At 37.8% G+C, this 25,147-nt stretch overlaps 1 protein-coding gene across 1 annotated transcript in view; it reads left to right on the top strand.

Moving 5' to 3' along the window:
• Window positions 1-25,147, top strand: part of TTC6 (tetratricopeptide repeat domain 6) — a 263,011-nt gene that overhangs the window by 215,474 nt on the left and 22,390 nt on the right. The window contains exons 20-25 of the mRNA XM_036338786.1: window positions 92-252; window positions 9,579-9,713; window positions 10,909-11,058; window positions 11,851-11,991; window positions 13,780-13,893; window positions 19,589-19,708. Coding sequence (XP_036194679.1) covers window positions 92-252; window positions 9,579-9,713; window positions 10,909-11,058; window positions 11,851-11,991; window positions 13,780-13,893; window positions 19,589-19,708 — 821 coding nt within the window. The remainder of the gene's footprint in view (window positions 1-91; window positions 253-9,578; window positions 9,714-10,908; window positions 11,059-11,850; window positions 11,992-13,779; window positions 13,894-19,588; window positions 19,709-25,147) is intronic.

Below are 25,147 nucleotides of genomic sequence, written 5' to 3'. Positions count from 1 at the left end.
ATTAAAATATAGATCATTGATTAAAATATTACATGTATTCTGAATCCCAGATACTTGGCAAAGGTATTGATAAGCTTTCCTTTTATTTTAGGTCTCATTGAGATGAGTCCTATACAGCAAGCACTCATTTATTCATTTTGTGAAAACCATGACAAGGCCATTGAGGTGTTGGATGGGGCCACTTTGAATAAGCCTGAGATCAACATAATTATTCTATTAGCAAAAACCCAAATGAAGGCCAAGAGAACCAAGGTACAAAGTCTTGAGTAAGCTTACTAAGTCTATTAATGGACTTGTAATATTTTGCTTAGAATGACTGCTTGCATATCTTTTTATAAAACTAAATTATATCATTTATTTATTGATTCTTTTGTTAATTAACATTTAGGTTGTTTCTTTTTATTATTTTTCCCCCTCTTAAGAGTAGGGCTCCCCTAGCCGGTTTGGCTCAGTAGATAGAGCACAGGTCCTAGGACTGAAAGGTCCCTGGTTTGATTCCAATCAAGGGCACGCATATGTGGTTCCTGGCTCTTACAGGGCCCTGGTTGGGGCACCTGCAGGAGGCAACCAATAGCTGTGTCTCTTATATCAATGTTTCTGTCTCTCCTCCTCCCTTCCACTCTCTCTAAAAAGCAATAGAAAAAATCCTTGGTTAGGATTAACAACAACAATAAAAAAGTAGGGTTACTAAAAATATTCTTTTCCTGTCTTCTGTTAACACGTGGAATAGTTTCCCAGGATTTCCCAGGAGTGGAGTTGTTGGTGTGTAGAGAATGTGAATGCCTACCTTTCAAGCTAATGATACATTGTTCCATAGGATTGTATCAATTTATTCTCCCACCTGCAGTATGAACGTCCTGCTAATCTGTATCTTCTACAATAATTGGTGTTGTCATGGTTTATTTTTGTCAGTTTGGAGGAGAAAGACCACTCCTTGTGGTCTTAATTCACATTCCTTAGTTTGAGCACAGATTTAACTTCTTTATATATGTTCATTAGGCACTCATATTTCCTAGTCTATCAATTTTCTATACACAATTTTGATCTTTTTCCTATCAATTTTAGGCATTTTAAAACTAAATTCTTTTATTAATTCTTGGTTGGCTATATGTTTGATACATATCTTCTTGCAATTTGTGGCTGTCTTATTATTTATTTATTTATTTATTTATTTATTTCATCATGCCTTTTGGCGAAAAGTTCTTAATTTTAATGTGGTTGAATATATCTATGTTTTATTTTGTTGTCATGACTTTTAAACATATTGTTAAGAAATTTCTTCCCTACTCCAAGGTCATAAAGATAGTCCTATATTTCCTTCTAAAAGGTTATAAGTTTTACTTTTTCCATTTAAGACTTTACCTTAAATATATATTTTGAGTATGAGACAGGATAAAATTTCATTTTTACCATATAGATATTTGTGTATCATTATCATTTATTGAAATGTTCTCTTTAACCCAAAGATCCAAAGTACAACATCTATCATATTACGTTTTTAAATGCATGGATCTGATTTTGATATCTCTATCTCTATTTTGTTCCTTGGGTCAATTTTTCAATTACTGTCCCAAGAGTATGATGTCTTAATCACTATAGCTTTATTGTAATTCTTGATATCTGGTAGAACAGGTGCCTACAATGTTCTCCAGGCATTTTCTGGTTATTATTGGGCCTTTACTTCTTCATATACATTTTAAATTCAGCTTGTCAAGATCCATTAAAAATTCCTTTGGAATTCTGATTGAATTTTATTGAATCTCTAGAATATTTCAGGGAGAGGTGACACCTTTATGATATTGATTCCTTTCAGAAATGCTACTATATTAACTTTAATCTCCCCTCATGCCCTCATTGCTCTGCTAGAAAACTGGGGTAACCTTTGATTGTTTCAGTGGATAGAGCATATGCTATCAATAGTGATGTTCTCTTGGTTCTATATTTTAAATATCTCTCAACTCTACTTCCTCTCTTGATTTTTATGGTCATCACTCTAGTCAGAGCATATTTATTTTATTTTACTTACTTTTATTTTATTTATTAAATTGATTGGGATGATATTGGTCAACATGAACATATAGGTTTCATGTGTGGGTTTCTATGTTAGAAGATTGGTATACTGCACCTTGTGCCCACCACCCAAAGTCAGCTCTTTTGTCACCTTGTATTAGGACCCCCTTCACTCCCCACCCCTACCCTCTGACAACCACGACACTGCTGTTTGTGTTCATAGGTTTCAGGTTTATCTCCCACATATGAATGAAATTATATGGTTCTCAGCTTTTTCTGACTGACTTATTTCACTTAGCATAATGTTCTCAAGGTCCATCCATGTTGTTGCAAATGGTGCTATTTAATCCTTTCTTATGGCTGAGTAGTATTCCATTGTGTATATGTGCCACACCTTCTTTTTCCAGCCCTCTATCGTGGGACACTTTGATTGTTTCCATGTCTCGGCCACCATGAATAGTGCTGTGATGAACATGGGGGTGCATATATCTTTGTGAATACATGATTTTGACTTTTTCAATATATACCCAAGAGTGGGATTGCTGGGTCATATGGTAGCTCTGTTCTTAATTTTTTGAGGAATTGCCAGACCCCTTTCCATAGTGGTTGTACCAATCTACATTCCCACCAGCAGCGAATGAGGGTTCCCTTTTTCCCACAACCTCTCCAACACTGTTATTGCTTGTCTTGTTGATAATGGCCACTTTAACAGGTGTAAGGTGGTATTTCATTGTAGTTTTAATTTGCATTTCCCTAATTGCCAGTGGGGTTGAGCATCTTTTCATATATCTATTGGCTGTTCCTATGTCTTCTTAAGAGAAGTGTATTTTCATGTCCTCTGCCCACTTTTTGATTGGGTTGTCTATTTGGTGTTGAGTTTTATGAGTTCTTTATATATTTTGGAAATTAAACCTTTGTCGGAGGTACTATTTGCAGTTATCAACTCCCATCTGGTTGGCTGCCTCTTTGTTTTGTCAGTTTCTCTTGCTGTGCAGAATCTTTTAGTTTGATATAGTCCCATTCATTTATTTTTTCCTTTACTTCCCTTGCCTTTGGGGTCAAGTTCATAAAATGTTCTCTATGACCCAAGTTCATAAATTTGGTACCTATAGTTTCTTCTGTGTAACTTATTGTTTTGAGTTTTACATATAGGTCTCTGATCCATTTCTAATTGATTTTTGTAAATGGGGACAAGTGTCATCCAGTTTCATTTGTTTGTATGTGGCTTTCCAGTTTTTCAAGCGCCATTTATTGAAGAGACTATCTTTACTCCATTAAGTGTTTCTGGGTCCTTTGTCAATTATCTGTCCATATACGTGTGATTTTATAGCTGGGCTCTCTATTCTACTTCATCGATCTGTGTATCTGTTTTTCTGACAATACCATGATGTTTTGATTATCATAACTCTGTAGTAAAATTTGAAGTCAGGTAGTGTGATACCTCCAACTTTGTTCTTTTTTTCTCAGGTTTACTTTGGCTATTTGGGGTCTTCTGTGGTTCCATACAAATCTGATGATTTCTTGTTCTATTTCTTTAAAAAATGGCTCTGGGATTTTGATGGGGATTGCATTAAATCTGTATATTGCTTTGGTACTATGACCATTTTAACGATGTTGATTTTCACAATCCATGAATACGGAATATTTTTCCATTTTGTTGTATCTTTTTCAATCTCTATTAATAATCCTTTGTAATTTTTAGTATATAGGTCTTTCACATTCTTTGTTAAGTTTATTTCTATGTGTTTTATTTTTTTGGTTGCAATTGCAAAAGAATTTTTTTAAAATTTCTTTTTCTGAAGTTTTGTCATTAGTATGCAGGAAGGCAATGGATTTTTGTACACTGATTTTATATCCTGCAATTTGACTGTATTTGTTTATTGTTTCTAATAGTTTTTCCTGGAATCTTTAGGGTTTTCTATATACAGAATCACCCACAAAAAGTGACAGTTTGACTTCTTCCTTCCCGATTTGAATGCCTTTATTTCTTTCTCTTGCCTTATTGCTCTGGCTAAAACTACTAGCACTATGTTGAATAAGCATGGTGAGAATAGACATCCTTGTCTTATTCCTGATCTTAGGGGAAAAGCTTTCAGTTTTCGCCATTGAGTATATTAGCTGAGGTTTTATCATATATGACCTTTATTATATTGAGGTACTTTTCTTCTATTCCTATTTTATTGAGTGTTTTAATCATAAATGGATGTTGTATCTTATCAATGTTTTTTCTGCACCTATCCTATCTAATAATAGACAAACATGGTAATTGACCATACCTTCACTATGCCTCCTATTGGCTAATCAGCACGATATGCAAATTAACCTCCAACAAAGATGGTGGCTAATTTGCATACTGCAGGCGGGGCTGGCAGCACGCGATGCTGCCCGCGGGACCCGGGCCCCGGACCCCTGACCCGGCGAGGCAGGGCCAGTAGTGCCCAACACTGCCCGGGGAATCTGGGCCTTGGATCCATGACCTGGCAAGAGAGCAAAGTGGTGGAGAAGGGAGAGAGCCCAGGTGGCAGAGAAGGGAGGGAGCCGAGGGTGAAGCGGCAAAGGGAGGGAGCGAGGCAGCAGAGAAGGGAGAGAAGCCCGCCTTGATGGGCTTCGCTCCCTTCTCTGCTTCGCTGCGGTCTCAGGAAGCCCTATTCTTGCAGGAATAGGCCTGAGGAAGCCCTATTCTGGCAGGAATCTTCCTGCTACAGGCCTCTAGTTGATAAGATAATATGATTTTTATCCTTTCTTTGATTAGTGTGTATTATGTTGATGGATGTGCAAATGTTAAACTATCTTTGTGCCCCTGTAATGAATCCCACTTGCTTGTGATATATTATTTTTTGGATGTACTGTTGTATTTGATTTGCTAGTATTTTGTTTAGGATTTTTGCATCTGTATTCAAAAGAGATATTGGTCTGTAGTTTTATTTTTTTGTGTTATCTTTGCCAGGTGTTGGTATCAGGGTTATATTGGCCTCGTAGAATGTGTTAAGAAGTATTGCCTCTTCCTCAATTTTTGGAAGAGTTTGAAAAGGATAGGTTTTAATTTTTCTTTGAATGTTTTGTATAATTCACTGGTGAAGCCATCTTGTCCTGTACTTTTGTGTTTTGGGGGGTTTTTTGATGGTTGTTTCAATTTTCTCACTGCTGATTGGTCTATTTAGATTTTCCAGTTCTTCATGATTTAGTCTAGGAAGGTCATATATTTTTAAGTGCACCCATTTCTTTTAGGTTATTGAATTTGATGGCATAAAGTCTTTCATAATATTCTAGTATGATCCTTTTTATATCTGTGATGTCTGTAGTGACTTCTCTCTCATTTCTGATTTTGTTTACATGGATCTTTTCCCTTTTTTCCTTAGTGAATCTGGCCAGGGTTTTGTCAATTTTATTAATCTTTTCAAACAACCAGCTCTTTGTTATACTGTTTTTTTGGTATAGTCTTTTTGTTCTCTATTTCATTTAATTCTGCTCTAATTTTTATTATTTTCTTTCTTCTGCTGACTTTGGGTTGCTTTTGTTCTCCTTTTTCTAGTACTTTAAGATGTAATGTTAGGTTGTTTACTTGGGATTTCTGTTGCATCTTAAGCTAAGCCTGTAATGATATAAATTTCCCTCTTATTACTTCTTTAGCTGCATCCCAGGGGTTTTGATATGTTGTGTTATCATTCTCATTTGTCTCTATATATCTCTTGATCTCATTTTTATGTATTCTTTGATCCAGTCATTTTTTAGTAGTATGTTGTTCAATCTCCACATATTTGTGGGTTTCTTTACTTCCTTTTTGCAGTGGATTTGTAATGTCAGTGCATTGTGGACAGAAAATATGCTTGGTATAATTTCAATCTTTGAATTTGTTGACGTTAGTTCTGTGACCCAACATATGGTCTATTCTTGAGATGTTCCATGTGCACTGGAGAAGAATGTGTAATCTGATGTTCTGGGATGTAATGTTCTATAAATGTCAATTTTGTCCATTTGGTCTAATGTGTCATTTAAGGCCAATATTTCTTTATAGATTTTTTGTTGGTTGATCTGTCTAGACCTGCCAATGGAGTATGAAGGTCCCCAACTATGACTGTGTTTTGATCTGTTTCTCCCTTTATTTCTGTGAGTAGTCGTTTTATATATTCCGGTGCTCCCTGGTTAAGAAGTGTTATGTATTCTTGGTGTAGTGTCCCCTTTGTCATTATAAAGTGTCCATATTTATCTCTTGTTATCCTGAGATCTATTTTGTCAGATATAAATATGGCTACACCTGCTTTTTTTGTGGATGTTATTTGCTTGGAGAATTATTTTCCATCCTTTTACTTTGAATCTATCTTTGTCTTTGCTGCTTAAATGTATCCCTTACAGGCAGCATATGGTTGGGTTTTGTTTTTTAAATCCACTCTGGTACTCTGTGTCTCTTTATTGGTGAATTCAGACCACTTACATTTAGGGTACTTATTGATGTATGAGGATTTCCTATCTCCATTTTATCTTTTGTTTTCTGGTAGCTCTATGCTTCCGTTGGTTCTTTTCCTTTATGTTTATGTCTGTTGGCCTGTTGTTTCTGTTTGGTGGTATTCCATACATCTTTCTTTTATTTTTCTCTTTTTTTAAGCAATATGTCCTGGGTTAGAGACTTTTGTGTGTGGTTGACATTAGGTTTATAAGAAATAAAGTTGCATATACTGTAGTTTTTTTCCCTTTTGAGTGCATCTTGTATGTTTTTGTTGTCACAAATTATCTATGCTTATGCTGTAAGTTTTTTTGTGTGATCTTCCTCGTAGAGTTGTGACCTTATATTCTTAGTTACAGATAGAATAACTCTCTTGAATATTTCCTGCAGTGGAGGTTTTTTAGTGATAAAATCCCTCAGCTTCTATATGTGTGGGGACATCTTTATTTCTCCTTCATATTTAAAGGATAATTTTGCTGGATGTAGTATTTATAGCTGGTAATTTGTCTTTCAGACGTTTGAATATTTGTTTCTACTGTCTTCTGGCTTGTAGAGTTTCCGCTAGGAAATCAGATGAAATTCTGATGGGGTTTCCTTTGTAGGTCACTTCCTTTTTCACCCTGGCTGCTTGGTGAATTTTTTCTTTGTCATTAATTTTTGAGAGCTTCATTATCAAGTGCCTTGGAGGGGGTGGGGTCTCTTTGGATTGAGGTAACTAGGTGTTCTGTTTTCTTCTTGGATTCAAGGATCTAGTTCTTTTCATAGAGTTGGGAAGTTCTCATCCACTATTTGTTTTATTAGACTCTCCATTCCATGCTGCCTCTCTTCCTCCTCCACATGCCTGCGATTCTGATACTACTTTTGCTGATGCAGTCAGAGAGGTCTCATAGAGCTCTTTCATTTTTCTTTATTCTCAGGTCTCTCTCTTCTTCCCGCTGCATCATTTCTTGATCCCTAGCTCTGATATCACTAGTTCTTTCCTCTGTTTGGTTCTGTTTTCTATGCTCAACAGTTTACTCTTAATCTCTTGAGTCGCATGCTTCATTTCCAGGATTTCTGAATGATTCTTTTTTAAAGTTTCATTTTCCTTGGTGAAATACTCGTTTTGTTTATTGATTTGTTTTCTGAGTGTACTGAATTTCCTGTCAGTATTTTCTTGCACCTCTTAGAGTATTTTCAGAACTGCAGTCTTGAAATCTGGACTTATGGAATTATGTCAAGTCTGCTTTCTGAGGATTTTTTTTATTTTCTTTATGTCACATAATTCCATGTGTTCAATTGTACTTTCTGGGGACTTTTTATTTTCTTTCTGGTCATCGTCATTACTGTCGTTCTTCGTTTATTTGCTGTCCTCCTTTGTTTTTGCATTTATCTCTAAAGAGGTCTTTCTACTATTCCAGTAGATGGCACTGAATTGCAAGATTTTTATCTCTGTGCTTTCCCAGATTTGAGCCTTGGAGGCTTCCATAGGACAGTATCCACAGCTGCTTGGGAGTGGGGTTTGTTTTGCCCACCCCTGACCTCCATGGGTCCTGCCCCAACCTCCCTCCTGCCACCCCCAGGGACCAGTCACAGAGGGAAACAGCAATTCTACTGCAACAGTTCTCAGGTTACAGATAATATGCTCCTGGAGCCAATTCCAAGGACAATGGGAGGTGAGTTTTGGGAGTCTGTTCACTCTGTGATCACTGTTCACTCTCACTGCTCATGGGTATGACTTGGATACTATTTTCTGGCCTCTTGAAGTTTGAAGTTCACTCTGCTGGGGTGCCCTTCTGCAGCTCTCTGTTCCTTCTGCTGAAGGAAGTGCCTGCCACCACCAGCTTTCTCCCCTGAGCTTCTGGCTGCAGGGCCGCCTCTGCGGACAGTCTATGCTTTCTTCCCTTCTAGGTTCCCCATTTATCCCCCAATGCCCAGCTTTAGATGTTATTTTGCTTGAATTATAACAACAGTGTTGCACCCTTCCAAGTGTTCATCTACACAGCAGCTGTAGTGCTGTTTTCAGAATGTAAATAAATATGCCTTACCTGCAAGCCCCTAAGAGGTATTGAAAAGACTTTTCAGAGCAGTGAGAGAGAGGTGGACATCAGCTAGAGGAGAAAGCAGGAGGAAGTGAATATGTATTCTTTTACATTTAAATGAGAGGAAAGACTTTATGGACTCACAGAGACAGTGAAGGGGCAGAGATCCAAAAGAGGAAGGACATTAAAGGTTGTACTCAGGTCAAGCAATGGGGTGTAGGGCACAGCTTGAGTTAGCTCTGAAAAGATAAAGAAAGGAAACCATTTGAAGACAGGAGAGAAAGAGATGGAAACGGAGGAAGGAATAGATACATGAAAAGTTAAAAGGAGGGACATTGAGGTGATGGTTTTTCTTATGTCCAGGTCAAATGTTGAGAGTGGGGATGGAAAGATGGATGCTGCGGTGGGATATAAACATGTGGAGAAAATGCTAAATTTTTTAAATCGACACTTAGCCTATCCAAGTTAAATCTCACTGTTTCTTTTGCAATGTAATAGAATTAAGAAAATGGGCTAAAGGGGCACAGGATTTTTGGTTTCTAAGATGTACTTCAGTTAGCTAATTTTGAAAAGGCATTTCTATCTGAAACTGTGAATTTTTTTCATTAATGCCTTTCAAGTATTTTGATTAAATAGTTTAAATGGGTGATTTTTGATGTGAGTTTATTTTCTGGTGTCAGGGGAACTCTATTAACAGCACAGCAGGACAAAACAAAGGCTGAGTAAAACCACATCAGATATTATCATTGGAAATTTTCTACTACCTAAAAGCTGCCCAGTATTCCTTTCAGGAAAATTATAGGAAATTGGTCATAAACTAGTCTACAAGTTTAAATATAATTTAAGACTACAAGAAAATAATCTTTAGAATTTAGAAAGTGTAGTTCCAAAAGTCCTCATGGATAGCCTGCTTACGCACTGGCTCTAAGATCAGCACCTCGTGGGATATGCTGCGATCAGATAGGCAACGGTCTTCTCTCTGTGTACGGACAAGATCTGTACGTGAGTAGGGCTATGTGCTCAGGATTCCTTTTAACGTTTAAGGTTGTCATGTTAAGTAAACAGCAGAAAGAAACGTTCTCAGCCCCTCTCTCTTTACCCTGTAGGAAGCTGTGAAGCTGTTTAAAAAGGCGTTGGATATCTGTTCTCATTCTGAGAGAGGACCACATGCCTTAGAGGCAACAGTGGACTGTCTGTATAACTTGGGTCTTTGTTACATGGATGAAGGCAACTTCCAAATGGTATTTTGTATATTTAGCAACTTAGGTTACTTGTGATTTTAAAAAATGCTTGCATTTAGTTCTATTTCAGAAGGTTACTTCTGTAGGAAGTGACCAATACAGAGTAGACCAATGCTTCTTATAAGGTGTGGCTTGTTACAGACAATATGTATCCTACAATACTACTGCATTGTTTTAGTTACCCAACATGTTTTATTTGATGCTTATTTGTCAATAGTATTGTAAAGACTAATGTATGTTTTTCACCAAAACAACCTAACTGTAAGAAATTATTATAGCAAAATGATTTCATTACATTAATATAAATTTACTTATTAAATTTAAGAACTTTAAATTGAGTGATTCATTCTAATGTAGACTAAGTGGAAATGATTAGCACACTGATTTCTCTTAATGATGACTAAAAATTCAAAGATTGAAACTGGTTATTTAAATAGCCAGATTATCCTTGAGAACCAGTTGAGTCAGTATTTACATACTTATTCAATATTTGGCTATTTTACAGAAGCCTCCATTTCAAAATTGTCCAATATGTAATATTATTGTTATTTTCTAAAGGCTAATGTTGACTATTTCACAACTGTATCTTTATATACACACCCCATTCCTATCCTGTTATTCAGAGGAGTGGACAGTGTCTAAAACTTGCATCTCAAACCTTGAAACAGAGTTGCACTTGATTAGTTGTTCTTAAGAAATTCTAATAAGTATAAGATTGATTACAAATCTTTTCCATGTTTTTAACCCTTTTGTTCAACCAGCATTAAAACTAACTTTGCTCTACAATGTTGGGGAAAATTGGGGGGTTCTATCATTCTGAAATTTCATAGCTATGCATCTGCTATGAAATGTTTGGGCCCCTTGGAAGACAAATGTGCTGGTTGTGACTTCTTTGAAGGAACACAGTATGAAGAATAATGATTAAAATTACATGCAAAATTACTGAAATCTAACAACTTGGACTCTACAGACATTAATCTGGGAATAAGGGGCTAGTAAGTTCTAATACTAAACCTGACTTGCTAATAAATATTACTTTTGTTTGCTCCACAAGTTTCACTGGGGAAAATGTACTTAAAATGACCAGAAAAGATGGAAAACTTTCAACAGCAGCTATATACTGTAATTATTAGCATTATAAATTAATAAATTCTGCCCATTAAACCATTTGCTTTGTAACAATATACTCTTCTAGGCTTTTGAGTCTTTTACCAAAGCTGTGAAAATAAATCCCAATTTTGCAGAAGGCTTCCATCAACGAGGGCTTTGTAAAGTAAAACTCAACAAGGATAGCTCAATCCTGGATTTTAATCGTGCAATTACCCTCAATCCAAAACATTATGAGGTATTTAAATGAACACTTCTGGTGATTTAGAGATTATGTTATAGATTTGCTAAAACTATTAAATCCTTCATATGTCATTGTTATTAGTTAGCAACAATTGAGTACTTATACCTACTTTTCATATAATTGTTTTAATAATGCATCTATCTGTGTTTCTCTTTGAACTGAAAATATTACCTCCAACAGGAATATTATATATGTCTTATAAATTGTGATGTATATAAATATTGTTAATATTTTAATGTATCTATTTATATTTTTATATACTATGTTATTAATTTTATTTACTTCTTGTTTTGCTGTCACATTTATTTCTTACTTTTAAGAGACTAAAGAGATAGCACAAATTCAATAGGTGAAGTTTTATTGAATCCTGATTTTAAAAGTCTATAAATTTTAAATATGGATCAAATATTAGATGTTTTTAGGGAAATACTATGTTCTTAGATATATTATGGTAGTGTGATTGTACAAAAAGAATGTCTTCTTCATAGGCGATTCATACTAGAGACCTGGGTGAATTGTTATAATGTCTACAACATATTTTTTTACAGTTCAGGGAAAAGTAGGTACAATAAATATTGCAAATATATTAATAATTATCTAATCTAGGTGGCAGATATATGGATGTTGATTGTACTATTTCAATTATTCTGTATGTTTGGAAAAAATACTACATTTTATAACATCTTTGGGTGGCATAGATTTGTCCAAACTATCATATCTTTTGGTATAATTAATGCTTTGATTATAACACACATTCCTGTTTTCCTCTTCTCTTTCTCTGAAAAGGCATATTTAAACCGAGTGGCCTTCTATGGTTTGAAAGGCAGGTACTCCAAAGCAATCTTGAATTGTAACGAGGCCATCAGCATTTACCCTCAGAGTGTGCGGGCTTACATCTACAGAGGCGTTCTAAAATACCACAACAGGGTTGGTGATTTCCTGTCTCGTTTACAGAAAATTTAGAGTGAGGGATGCTTGGATGCCAGTAGGGACACACTTCCTTCTTTAGTCTGTGAGAGAAGAATCGCCATAGTGTTAAGGGCAGAGCTGCATGGAACACCTTACACTTTCAGGGTACATCAAAAGGCTTACAAAATATTGGGTTTGGTTTTTTTTTTGGACATTTACATTTTAAGTGGCACATTATTTAGAAAGCCATATATTATTCATTGTAAAGAATTTGGAAAATACAAAGAGGGAATAAAGAAGACTAAAATCACCTATTATCTCACCATCAACTGAAAATTTCTGAGAGCATTTGTTGTATTTGCCTTGTCTTTGTTTTTATATTTAACAATATATATTTATATATATTTTCTAAATCAGTACATTCAGTTTTAACTTGTTTTTTCTTCACAAACAGAAGAACTCTTACAATAGTAGACTTTCTAAAATAAATACTATTAAAATAGAGCTTCAAAATAAATATTCTATACAAAGGGGACCTTCCGTGGTAACTTTGTTGTGGGGTGAGAAGAGGCTACAGTGAGGGGGGCGGAGTAAGTCAGAAGTGCGGTGGGATGGGAACCTCGGACAGCTTTCCTGTTTGTAACAGGAAACCAAACTGCAGCAGTTGCATTGTCTTTTTGTTGTTTTTTTTTGTTTTTCTAATAATATATGGTATATATTTTCCAAAGTGGGATTATGGTACTTATTTAATTTGTGTTGTGCCCTTCTTCTCACACTTAACCTTTAAAGATACCATTTTTAATGACTGAATAATATTCTATCATAGTTTATTTTTTACCACTTGATTGTTGGAAATTTGAGTTTTTAATTTTTTCACTATTTTACACAATACAGTTACTAGTATACACACTGAGAACACAGTCATTGCTTGAATATATAGTTGATTCCTAAAGAGAAGTTAGTAGTAGATCAAAAGGTGTGAGTAGCATCACTGATATCTGATACTTCATGGAATACTTTATTTTTCCTACTTTTCTGTTCTGAAGCTTTTTTGTAGCTATTTCATATGAAATATTTTGCAAATAATACCTTAAAGCAGTGGTTCTCAACCTTCTGGCCCTTTAAATACGGTTCCTCATGTTGTGACCCAACCATAAAATTATTTTTGCTGCTACTTCATAACGGTAATGTTGCTACTGTTATGAATTGTAATGTAAATATCTGATATGCAGGATGGTCTTAGGCGATCCCTGTGAAAGGGTCATTCGGCCTCCAAAGGGGTCGCGACCCACAGGTTGTGAACCGCGGCTAAAGCAAAGCTAAGACCTTGTATTTTGTATTAATCCATGAAAATTACTGTCTATAGAAATGGATGACACAAGGTATCAGAGAAGCATCAAAGAGGAAGCAAAAGAGACTGTAGGTAGAAAACATGACGGTTATGGGATCTGACAGTATGAATGACAGACGCAAGCAAGCTCTGGTGAATGTTTGCTGGAGGAATATGGCTTGCTTCTCTTTTACCAATAAGAAGTGTAATTTTCTCAACATTGGCAATAAGATAGTCATCTAAATTAAAATTCTTTATATATTTAATTTTATTTTCAAGTAACAGAAACTATAATAATAATTCCTACCAAGAGATTTTCTTAATTAACTTGGTGAAAGATGAGCTTGATTGTCTTAATATCACAGATGCTGCACAGAGTGTTCCAAAAACTCTGATAGAATCAATAATTTCTTTTACAATTAAATGTCAGTCCATTATGACTAACCCTTCTCACCTAATTATTTTTTCCTTTGCAGACTTATAAGCTAGCGATTGCAGATTTAACTACCGCTATCAACATGGACAAAAACAGTTATGTAGCATTTTATAACAGAGCATTGTGTTACACCAAGATAGGTGAACTTCAGATGGTAAGATGACCATTTTAGTCAACAAAATGTTAAAGCATTTGTAAACATATGTAAAGCATGTATAAAATACTTTTTGTTACCTCTGTTGTAATTTTGAAAAATAATTCTTGTGGAAATATGCACCCCCCCCATACACACACACACAACTTGAGAACCCAAAGAACCATTTCAAAGGACATTATTATTTTTATTAGTGATCACAAAATTGTCTTATACAATCTCAACAATGTCACATGAAAAATTGATTTTATAATGCTTATATAAGCATTTAAAGACATATATAAATTAAAATGCATTACATAATTCTCATTAGGGTAAATGTTTCTACTTATACACCATTTGCAGTACTTTTTTTAAAATTAAATCTTTATTGTTCAGATTATTACAGTTGTTCTTCTCCCCCCCCCCCCCCATAGCTCCCCTCCACCCAGTTCCCACCCCACCCTCCACCCTTACCCCCGCCCCCATTGTCCTCATCCATAGGTGCAAGATTTTTGTCTAGTCTCTTCCTGCACCCCCCACACCCCTTCCCCCCCCAAGAATAGTCAGTCCACTCCCATTCTATGCCCCTGATTCTATTATATTCACTAGTTTATTCTATTCATCAGATCATTTATTCACTTGATTTTTAGATTCACTTGTTGATAGATGTGTATTTGTTGTTCATGATTTGTATCTTTACCTTTTTCTTCTTCTTCCTCTTCTTAAAGGATACCTTTCAGCATTTCATATAATACTGGTTTGGTGGTGATGAACTCCTTTAGCTTTTCCTTATCTGTGAAGCTCTTTATCTGACCTTCAATTCTGAATGATAGCTTTGCTGGGTAAAGTAATCTTGGTTGTAGGTTCTTGGCATTCATCACTTTGAATGTTTCTTGCCACTCCCTTCTGGCCTGCATAGTTTCTGTGGAGAAATCAGCTGACAGTCGTATGGGTATTCCCTTGTAGGTAACTGAGTTTCTTTCTCTTGCTGCTTTAAGATTCTCTCTTTGTCTTTTGCTCTTAGCATTTTAATTATGATGTGTCTTGGTGTGCTCCTGTTTGGATTCTTTTTGTTTGGGGTTCTCTGCGCTTCCTGGACTTGTAAGTCTATTTCTTTCACCAGGTGGGGGAAGTTTTCTGTCATTATTTCTTCAAATAGGTTTTCAATATCTTGGTCTCTCTCTTCTTCTGGCACCCCTATAATTCGGATGTTGGTACGCCTGAAGCTGTCCCAGAGGCTCCTTACACTATCTTCGTATTTTTGGATTCTTTTTTCATTTTGCTTTTCCGGTTGGGTGTTTTTTGCTTCTTCGTATTTCAAATCTTGACTTGATTCTTGTGATCCTCTAGTCTGCTGTTGGAACTCAGTGTATGCTTAATTTCTAGTTGGTCCTTTTCAAGGGTCTCACTAAATTTCTTGAGGGTCTCACTACATTTATCGGCAGTCTCACCAGACTTTTTGAGGGTCTTACTAAATTTATCAGCGGTTTCTAGAAAATTCTTGAAAAACCTTAAAAGTGTGGTTTTGAACTCGATATCCAGTTGTTTGCTTTCCTCAATTTCTGTCATTTGTGACCTGTTTCTTTGTCTCTGAATTTTTTATGCTTCCCTGTGTTGGTAGAGTGGCTTTGTGTGCTAGGTGTCCTATAGGGCCCAGTGGCTCAGCCTCCCCAATTACCTGAAGTGGACTCTCTTGGTGCACCTCTTTGTGGGCTTGGTGCACAGTCTTGTAGTTAAGCCTTGATTGTTGTAGGTATCACTGGGAGGAATTGACCTCCAGGCCAATTGGCTGTGAGAATCAGCTGTGTCTACTGTAGGAGAACTTCTGTGCTGGAGACACCCCTCCGGGGCAAGACTTGCTTCAGTGGGGCTTTGGTGCTCACTGATTCTGCCCCCTGAGTGTGTCCCTTATGGATCTGAGGAGTTGTAATCTGGATGGTTCCACTCTGACCACTGGGTAAACTAGCTCTTGGATCTAAGGAGGTGCTAATTTAGCCTCTGCCTGAGGCTACCCAGCAGGTGCTATGAAGAAATCTGCAGATTCCCCTTCTTTGTTTGGGGTTTGGAGGTGCCCAAATGAGGCCCAGCTGTGAAGCAATGCAAGCTGCTGTGGGGCCTTGGGCCTTCTCTTGGACATTCTGGTCTGTCTGGCCCAGCTGCAGTTTGTTAGGTAATTTTCAGGTTGCAAAGGGCCAGGGTATTCATATGCAAAAGCCTCTGCTGCAGCTTGGGTGGGGCAGGGTCTCAGGGAGTCAACAGGGCAGAGCAAGCAGCTATGGCTGATCCTCAGCCCTGCCTAAGAGGCCCCGCATCTCAGTGTCCTGGTAATCGCTGCAAGCATCTCTGAGAGAAAGCCGCCCTCGAGTTCCGAGTTCTGCCCGCTGCCGGACAGTCCAGTTTCTCCCCGTATGAGTCTAGGTCCTCAGAGACTCACCGGGAACTGGAGTTCAGAGCAGTCAGGGGCTTGTGACTCCCTCCCGATTGAAAAAGACAGCCGCGTCCTCAGCTGCCAGCCCTTTCCGTGCTCAGACCTTGGTACCTCTGCACTTTACTTCTGCACCTCCTCAATGTGCTTTTCTCTTTCCTTCTAGTTGTAGAATTTCTACTCAGCCAGCCATCCTGTGGTTCTGGATGATGTCCATTTTGTCTTTTAGTTGTATTTTTGAATTTGTTGTGGGAGGCAGCAATTTCTGTTGTTTACCTATTCCGCCATCTTGGTTTCTCCCATTTGCAGTATTTTTAAGCAGTGATTGTTAGCAATATTGTTGCTTCAGAATTTGCTGTTATTTTTTGCACAGTGTTCAGACTGTTACAGAAGATGAAATAAATACCAAGCACACTTCCTAGAGAAAGGGAGGGACCCCGTTTATTAACACTAGTGGACTCTGGGAATAATTTCCAAATCATAGTGAAGAAACATGCAGAGAGCCTGTCTATATATATCCCACTGGGGTCTTTGTCTTGCAGATATGCCCCCTGCCCCCTTCATGGCCCTGTAGGGGTGGCCCCCAGGTGTCAGGCCATATCTATGGTCCGTCCTGGCACCAGCATAACAACCCCCCCCCCCAAACCCCCACCCCCAGGGCAGTGCATTGTTCACAGTTCCATGGCCTCTGCATTTAGATAGCAAGTTCTGCAAGACCAGTTTCCTCCTCAAGACCACAGATGCAGCAGTTTTGAGTGATTTCCAGTGATGGGAGCAGTGACCAGTGACAAGTACTGGTTGTGCTGTTTGCAGGCCTAGCTGATGGCTGCAGCAATCCTTTTTCTCTATTTGTCCTGTATAGCTACCTGTGCAAGCCATTTTTTAGAGTTTCTATCTTTCTCCTTTCTTTGTCTGCTTGGTCTTTTTCCAGTCAAGATTCCTCACTGGGGAGCAGCTGGTCTGTGGTCTTCCTAGAGCGATGTCCCCTCCTCTTGTTTCTCTTTCCCTGTTGTCCTCTTGTCTCCCCTCTTTATTTCTATCCAGGTCCACAGTCAGTGAGGCATTCCTTTAGCAGACCACGTCACACGCCTGCTGTTGAACATGCTCCCCAGTCTCCTGGAATCGTGGGCAGTCAAATCTGTTTAAAACATTTAGAGATTTTGAAATTTATTTGCTATGGAAGGGATGTTGAGAAACATTGTTACTCAAAGGATGTAGAATTCCTGGTAACCAGAGGATTGGGTTTCCTCCAGAACCACTGGCAAATGAATAACTTTTAACAAAGGAGCTGTTAAGAGCCTAGGACTAGTTAAGGGCTCATTTATCAGAGTAACCTGCAGAGCAGGTGTCTTTGATGACTCCTCCCCACCCCCTGCCTCTTCTGGGTAACTCTGAAGCCACAGACAATGGGACGGGCGGGGGCCGGGAACTCCCATTTTTGTTGTCTCCTATAAGTAACAGAGCCCCACACTCTGAACAAGGAAAATGAAAAACTACCGAAATAGGGACCTAACTACTAGAATAAATCGTATTGGCTATTTTGGAGCTGCCATGTACCCAACCCATTTCATCCAAACACTCCTTGTACAGACGAGGAAATGGAAGTTGGGAGTGGTTAGAAACACGTCCAAGTCACACAGGGAGTAAAGCCCTGTGCAGCTGTTCACAGGTTTGGTAACAGTCTGTAGGTGGCTCTGTAAAAACATTTGACCTTCAGCGCGTGGAGCGGATGTCATGTAACAGTGTGGCCACCTCCCTTTTTGTCTACCTCCTCCCTTCATGTCTACCTCCACCCATTTCTCAGCATCACTGCCAACACTACATTGAGAAAACCCAAGTACTTTCTGCAGAAAATGCACTTAGACATTCTCCCAAGATACGGTTTCATAAAAATTAAGAACAGGTGAATTCTGGTTCCTATCACCTTAATAAAAGTAGTAACAGTTACCACTTACTTAGAGCTAATGGTGTGGGAGGCACTGGGCTAAACGTTTTAGCAATATATCATCAAAATTACTTTGTGCAACAATATGATGAATTATTAATATCCCAGTTTTGCAGATGAGAAAACTGAAGCTAGTGTTAAGTAACTTACCCAAGGCTAAAAAGCTAGCAATAATAGCAGAGGTGTGTTACAAATCCTCCTCCTTAACCTTCATGAAACTAATTTTATATCTTTTGTTTCCTCTTGTGTCACATATTCAGCTGTCTAGTGGATCTTGTGGTATCTTAAAGGTTTTACGTTCTGTGATTTTATGAAAGCAAAAGTGCTAACATTTTAGTTTTGTTTTGATAAGTATTATGAATTATTTTTACAGCCCTGGCGATGTTTGTTATTAATTATGCCACAATGTACATAACTGTACAATTCTTTTAGACACTTGAGTGCCTAATCATGAAATACTAGAGCACCACTGAGCAAACAGCAAAATACTATGTATTTGCATTTTAAGTTAGCACGTCCTATAAGCATGTAAGATCTGGCCCTTTTCTGATGAAATTATATGGCTCTTCTGGACAAAATGTTCAGTAGAAAAATGAGGTAAGAGATTCAGCTCCAACTCAAATTTGGGATGGTCCTGTTACCTGGTACAGAACGATGACCAGTAAAAAATTGTTTATTCAATGAATGAACTAGAAAGCTAAAAGTAATAAAGATTCTCTGAGTTAATTCTAAACTTAATGTCTTTTTAAAAAACCCTAATATATCTATCATAATATTTTGAAGTAATTTTCTAACAGGCTTCTTTGTTATATTAAGACCCATTTTCATTGATTCATAATTTATTCTCTCAAGAAACATTGATTGATTGCCTACTCTGTGCAGGCACAGTGCTAGTTGCTGACTCAGTAATGGTGGAACATAAGGATAAGCTCTGCCCCCATAAAGCTTAGGTTTCCTTGAGAAAAACAATCAAATACTAAAAAGAACGTACATTTCCACCAATAACAAGTGCTCTGCGTTAATGTGGGCGGTCCTGGGGGAACTGCCTGGGGGTGTGTGGTGTGCCTCTTCCATCTACACACAGTGGAAGTGCTAAGGATGCTTCACAAGAACACGTGAAGTGCAGCCACAGTCCCCCACATATTGAAATGCAGCAGCAGTCAAGTATTTAGTTAAGGGGACCCTTTACATTCAACGAATGATTATTTAGGGCCCTGAATTGTAAGTCAAATTAAATACTAACTGTGGGTTCCTACTTTGGGCATTAACACATTTTTCCTTGGACAATGTAGCAAGGCTCTAAAGAGCGGAATCTAGGTTGTAAGTGATTCTTTTATTTTTAGGCATTAATGGATTATGGAATCGTGCTTCTTCTTGATGCTGGAAAAACTGTGGCATTCAATACCTTAGTTAATCGTGGACTCATCTATCTAGGACAAGGGCATCACTGTTTCGCATTAGAGGTAAACCTGAACCCACGTGATTTTTCATGCTCACTTCTGAAAATAGTGAACAAGTTTTTTTTACTACCAAATGGCAATATTAATGAGCAATAACTAAACTTTAGCAATAATCATATTGAAATACTTTGACTGACTAATAGAATTTTTGTAAAATACGTGTACTTTTACTTTGTTTTGATTACAGGCAAATAGCCAATATGTTTTAAAAAAAGTTTCTAATTTGATGAAAGTTCAAGGCTATCACTTCCTATCTTGACTATATACAAAATTCAATTATTTAGCAAATAAAATGATTTATGTATTATTTACTTTGCTGTTTGATGCTCTCATTTATAATTTTCCTCATTCTCCACTGAAAATATATCAAACTAAATCCATTTGTTTTGTATAGAGTAGAAAATACCTGCTCAAAATAAGCTGCTGAGAATAATGGGAACAGGCACACAGGATTGTAGTAGAAGACAGCATCTCCATTATATCACAAAGAAACGTGGTTTCTTCGGTTAAAAAATGCATTTCTTTGTAGAACAATTAAACAAAACTTACCATTCTCATTTTTATCTTATTTGTATTGTTTTTTTTAAATTAACTTTGGAGTTAAGATTAAGCGATACAAGACAAATAAAAGTTTGCAGCTGAATATGGTAGTTTTGCTTCTTTGTTTCTGAGGAACCACAATAGAACATTATGTAATGGAATGTTTCCTGATTCTTTTCATCTCCAAAAGTGACTTGTATTATTTTTCTACCTTTGGAGTCAGATTTTGAGGTTCTGCCCCGCAGAATTACTTATTATTTTTGCAGATGGATCATGAGAATGCTCGCTTCATATTACACAGTGTTTTACAAAGTATCATACTTTAAAAAGATATTGGCTTGTAAAAACATGTAATAAATAACTTCAAAATGCAATGGGTATTTAATTTTAAAATGTGCCTTTAACATTTATGTAAAACTTTTTTGTACTCATTCAATAGAAACTTACCTGGCTACTGGTCCGCAATGTGTTAAGGAAGTGTCTGAGAAACCAGATTCTAGGCAATTTACACTACGATGAAATGTAATTCCAAGAGTTGAACTCCTTTAGGTTTAGGTAATACCATTTGGAATTTCCTCAGAGAGGGAGCTAAGGAATTTCTTTGTTTGGAGTAGGCAAGAAAGCTACGAAACTCTAGGGAACAGTGTTGGGAGTAGAGAAGTGAGGAAAATGGGGGTTGGGAGCCAAAGACCTCAGCTGTTGGATAATTAAATGCAGGGCCTGTGTTATCTATAAGGCACATATTTATTTGGTATTTAACATCAACATACCAGGTTCTCAACAGTGCTATACAATTTATAATTGTAACTTATAGATGAGGAAACTGATATTCAAATGAGGTTAAATAGTCTTTTATCCAGGAAGTGCTAGGGCATGATTTGATCTCAGGTCTCCCCTGATTCCAAATCCTATGTATTGAAGACGTGAAGATAAATAAGGCAGATTTCCTGCCCTTGAGGAGCTCGTGGTCTATCCAAAATCATTCTTGACCCCTCTCTTTCCTCAGACTCTATATCCAACAGTTCAGTAGACTCTTCCATCAAAGCATATTTTGATTCAGTCATTTCTCATTTTTTGTCACTGTTATCTTCCTAATTCCACCCTCACGCATCTTTCCCCTGGACTACATCAGGAGCTTCCCAACTGGCCTCTCTGCCTCTGCTCTTGTCCCTGTCTCTACATGCTGTTCTTCAAACAGTAGCAGACAGACCTCTTAAAAACATACTGGTAAAGCAGACCACGTTATGCCTCTGCTCAGAACCCTCCAGTGGCTTCCCATCACACTTAGAATAAAATTTGCACTGTTGCCTGTGGCCAACGAAGACCCGTCATGATCGATCACTCACTGATCGGACTTCATTGTCAAACATTGTTCTTTTCTGCACTCAGGCTCCTCCACTTTGGCATTTTGCTCTTCCTTGGAAGTGCCAGGCTTCCTTCCGGCCCCAGGGTCCTCACAAAAGCTCTTCTCTGTACATAGAACGCTCTCCCTACTAATCTGTGTGTGACTCATGCCCGTCTTTTAGTTCAGGTTTTTGCTCCTGGTCAAACAAACAAACAAAACAAAAGTGTAGATTAATTAAAATAGAATATTAGAAAATTAAAGTAAGTCTGGACAGGGAAAACAAACAGGAAACAGAGGAAAACAGAAGAAAACAAATAATAAGATGGTAGACCTAAATCCAACCATATTAGGAGTGACATTTAGTAGGATGGTAAAAAATAGACCAATTTAGGTAATAAAAATATCAGATCAGAACTTTTTTTAAAAGTCTCTGGTTACAAAAGTCACACTTTAAATATATTGGTATAGATAGGAAAAGTAAAAGGTTGGAAAAAATATGCCCTGCAAACACAAATTAAAAGCAAGAAAGAAAAAAGTCTCCTTTTGTAAATAAAAAATTATTCGAAAAATTAAATTAGAAAAATGAGAAAGAACCAATGAATAAGTATAAGACTGAATAATGGAAGGGCTAGATGAAGAAACGGGAGACAGCAGTCTTAACACTTGCCCAGGGACATTTTTTAAGTGAGAATGATTAACGGAGAGGTCAGGTGGGATGAGTGCTGACAACATACTAGGTAACTGATCCTTGTATGGCCTTCCTAGGAGCCCTTGGTCAGGAAGTAGAGTGCAGCATTTGGACTGGCATTGTTTAGGAAGTTAATTGTTAAGTGGGTTGGATTGAGAACATGTGTTTATCTCTGTCCTCTTGAAAACCTACTAGGAAGATAGTAAAGGAATAAAAAAGATATAATTCCACAAGGTTGAAGATAGTAGAAAAGAGATCTTCAGGCATCTAAAACTACCATTCTGTATTCTAATGCCTCTAACTTAAATATGAATGGGCAGCCAAGGATCCTACACTTAAGAGGTAAAATAGAGACTCTTTTTTTAGGGATGGTGGGAGAAAAGGAGATGTGCGGAGTGCTGGGGTAAGATAGCTAAATTCTATCCTATTTTGGAAGTTAAACATGACAATTCTCATGCTATTTTGAAATTTGAAGGTAAATAGCAGCAAGATGTAAAAACAATTGTGTTTGGGGAGTGGGCTTCAGGGGCAAGGAGAGGTGGAGCAGGGGATTGCTGCAAGCACCGTCAGTTTTCTAGTTGGATTAGACACCATACACTTGGTACATGGGCTACTTTGATAAGAATAAAAACAAATAAATAAAAAATGTCTTTCGATGCAATTTACAAATGACAAAATAAAATTGGCCTTCATTAAATGACACAATTACTAGGAAGTTGATGGAATTGGGGGGTGTGGAGACCATGAGTGTTAGCTATGCTTTCAAGGAGATTGGTGGTGACAGAAACTAGAAACACTGGGCCATGTGTAGTTTGTAGCAGGGAAGGTTGAGTGGAAGGCATGTTAGGTCAGGGCATGAAACAAGAATTAAAAATACAGAAGACAGGAATATGATGGAGCAAGTTTCCAGAGGAGAACGGAAGGAACAAGGTCAAAAGTCTGTCTTCTGACACAAAGACAGTGGGCGTGAAGGTCCTTACAAATAAGGAATTTGCTTTGTGTATGAGTGGCTATGTGTGGTTTGTTATTTATGATCTTCATATTAAAAAAAAATTAATGCAGAAGGAAAAAATCGTAACAATTAGTTAGCTTTATTCTAAGTAATGAGAATAGTCATCACATGTTTATTGCTGATAATTATACATATAGAGTCAGGTTGACTTTTGTAAGTTGTATCTGATTACAAAACTGAACTTGGCATTCTCAGTCTTTTAAGTTCTCGATCACTCCTCACAACTTCCAAAATAAATAAATAGGAACGTTTGTAATAAATCCCAATTTCACTAAGTTTGCTTCCACTTTAAAACAGTCCTCTTAGTCTGGCCAGGCTGGCTCAGTTGGTTGAGCATCTTCCTGTGCACCGAAAGGTTGCTGGTTCCATTTCTGGCCAGGGCACCTGCCTGGGTTGTAGGTTCGATCCCTGGTTGGGGCATGTTCCAAAAGGAACTTCTCTCTCTCTCTCTCTCTCTCTCTCTCCCTCTCTCTCTCTCCCTCTCTCTAAGCATGCCCTCAGGTGAGGATAAAATCAGTAAATAAAACAGTATTCGGGGGATTTATCTGGTAGCATATTTGATTATATTACATTTGATTAGACAATAGATTTATTTTCTTCCAATAATAGTTCCTTTTCTTATCAAAATATACTTAAGGAATCTAAGTGTGATTCCATATCTACAGATTGGTCTCTGACTGAAACCTTCCTCCTCCAATAGGATTCCAGGGACCCTGCTTGACCCTGCTACTCCCTCTGTCTTCCCAATATTTGCAGAAAAGTTAGCCAGCTTCCTCCCTCTGCTACAGCCAGGGAAGGTTTGTGGAAGGGGGAGGAGGAAGAGGGAAATGAGGAGGGAGAGGGACAGGGAGGCTGTCTGTTATGGTTAGCTTTTCTCCTTCCTCCAGGGTGGACACCAGAACTCAGACACCGGCCCTCTGAGGCTGGAGAGTGGGCGCCAGCCTCCAGGAGGGGGTTGGGGGAGGGGGGTCTCTTAGACAGTCCAGAGGAGGTGACAGCACTCTCCTGTTCTAGCTTGGCCACCTGAGGTTACAACCAAAACTGCCAGTGAAGGTGCCTGCGAAAGCAGTCCTTTGGGAAAAGCAGAATCATTGCAGTTTACATGATATTTTATATGTAGATATTCATCTAAATATTGTATTAGTTTCAATTTAGTGCTGTTCTTATTTTGCCTCTGTCCTCGAATATTTTTGTAGGTCTTTGAAAAGCGGATGCTCTTTGGACACTGTCTCTGGAGCCTAATGGAGGACAGTGTTCAGGGGCGCAGGGGCAGGCTCTCTCGCAGACTTTTAATTCTCTTAAAACAACCTCTTTCCCAGGGCCATTCCAGCTAACTTCCGAACTCAAAATCTTGGGGTTTTCCATTGCTCCTTCTCAGGAGGCTTCTAGAATTCTCCCAGACGTGTGAATTCCAAAGGTAGGAGCAGCCTTAGCTAATCCACACAAAAGGCCCAATGCATGTCCTTTTCTGGGCCTGGGTGTGTGTTTGCCCTGTAAAGTCCAAGTTTCTCTATAGGAGAATTTCCATTTCTATCTAGATGGGCAAGTCTCTGGTGGTGTAAACTGAGGGGAAAAAATACAATAAAAAGAAAGTAAATGAGGTCTCATTAAACACATCAGGGCAAAACCACTGGGAAAGTGCAGACCAGTGCACAATATGCTGAGTGAGGTTTCAGTTATGGGTTTCCTCTGCTCCATTCGTCCTCACTAGATGTGATACTAAAAGGAAAAAAAAGTTTTAAGATGTCTTTGTTAATGCTGTGTTAAGTATATTCATGGTAGAACACAGCTAGAATAAAGTTTAAGAAAGCGCAAAGGATAATGTTGCAAAACTAACAAAAATGTATGAAACTGTTT

The sequence above is a fragment of the Myotis myotis genome, unplaced genomic scaffold (genome assembly GCF_014108235.1).
Source record: "Myotis myotis isolate mMyoMyo1 unplaced genomic scaffold, mMyoMyo1.p scaffold_m19_p_1, whole genome shotgun sequence".
NCBI classification, from domain to species: domain Eukaryota; kingdom Metazoa; phylum Chordata; class Mammalia; order Chiroptera; family Vespertilionidae; genus Myotis; species Myotis myotis.
Note: the sequence above shows the minus strand (reverse complement) of the source record. Positions and strands in the feature narration are given on the sequence as shown.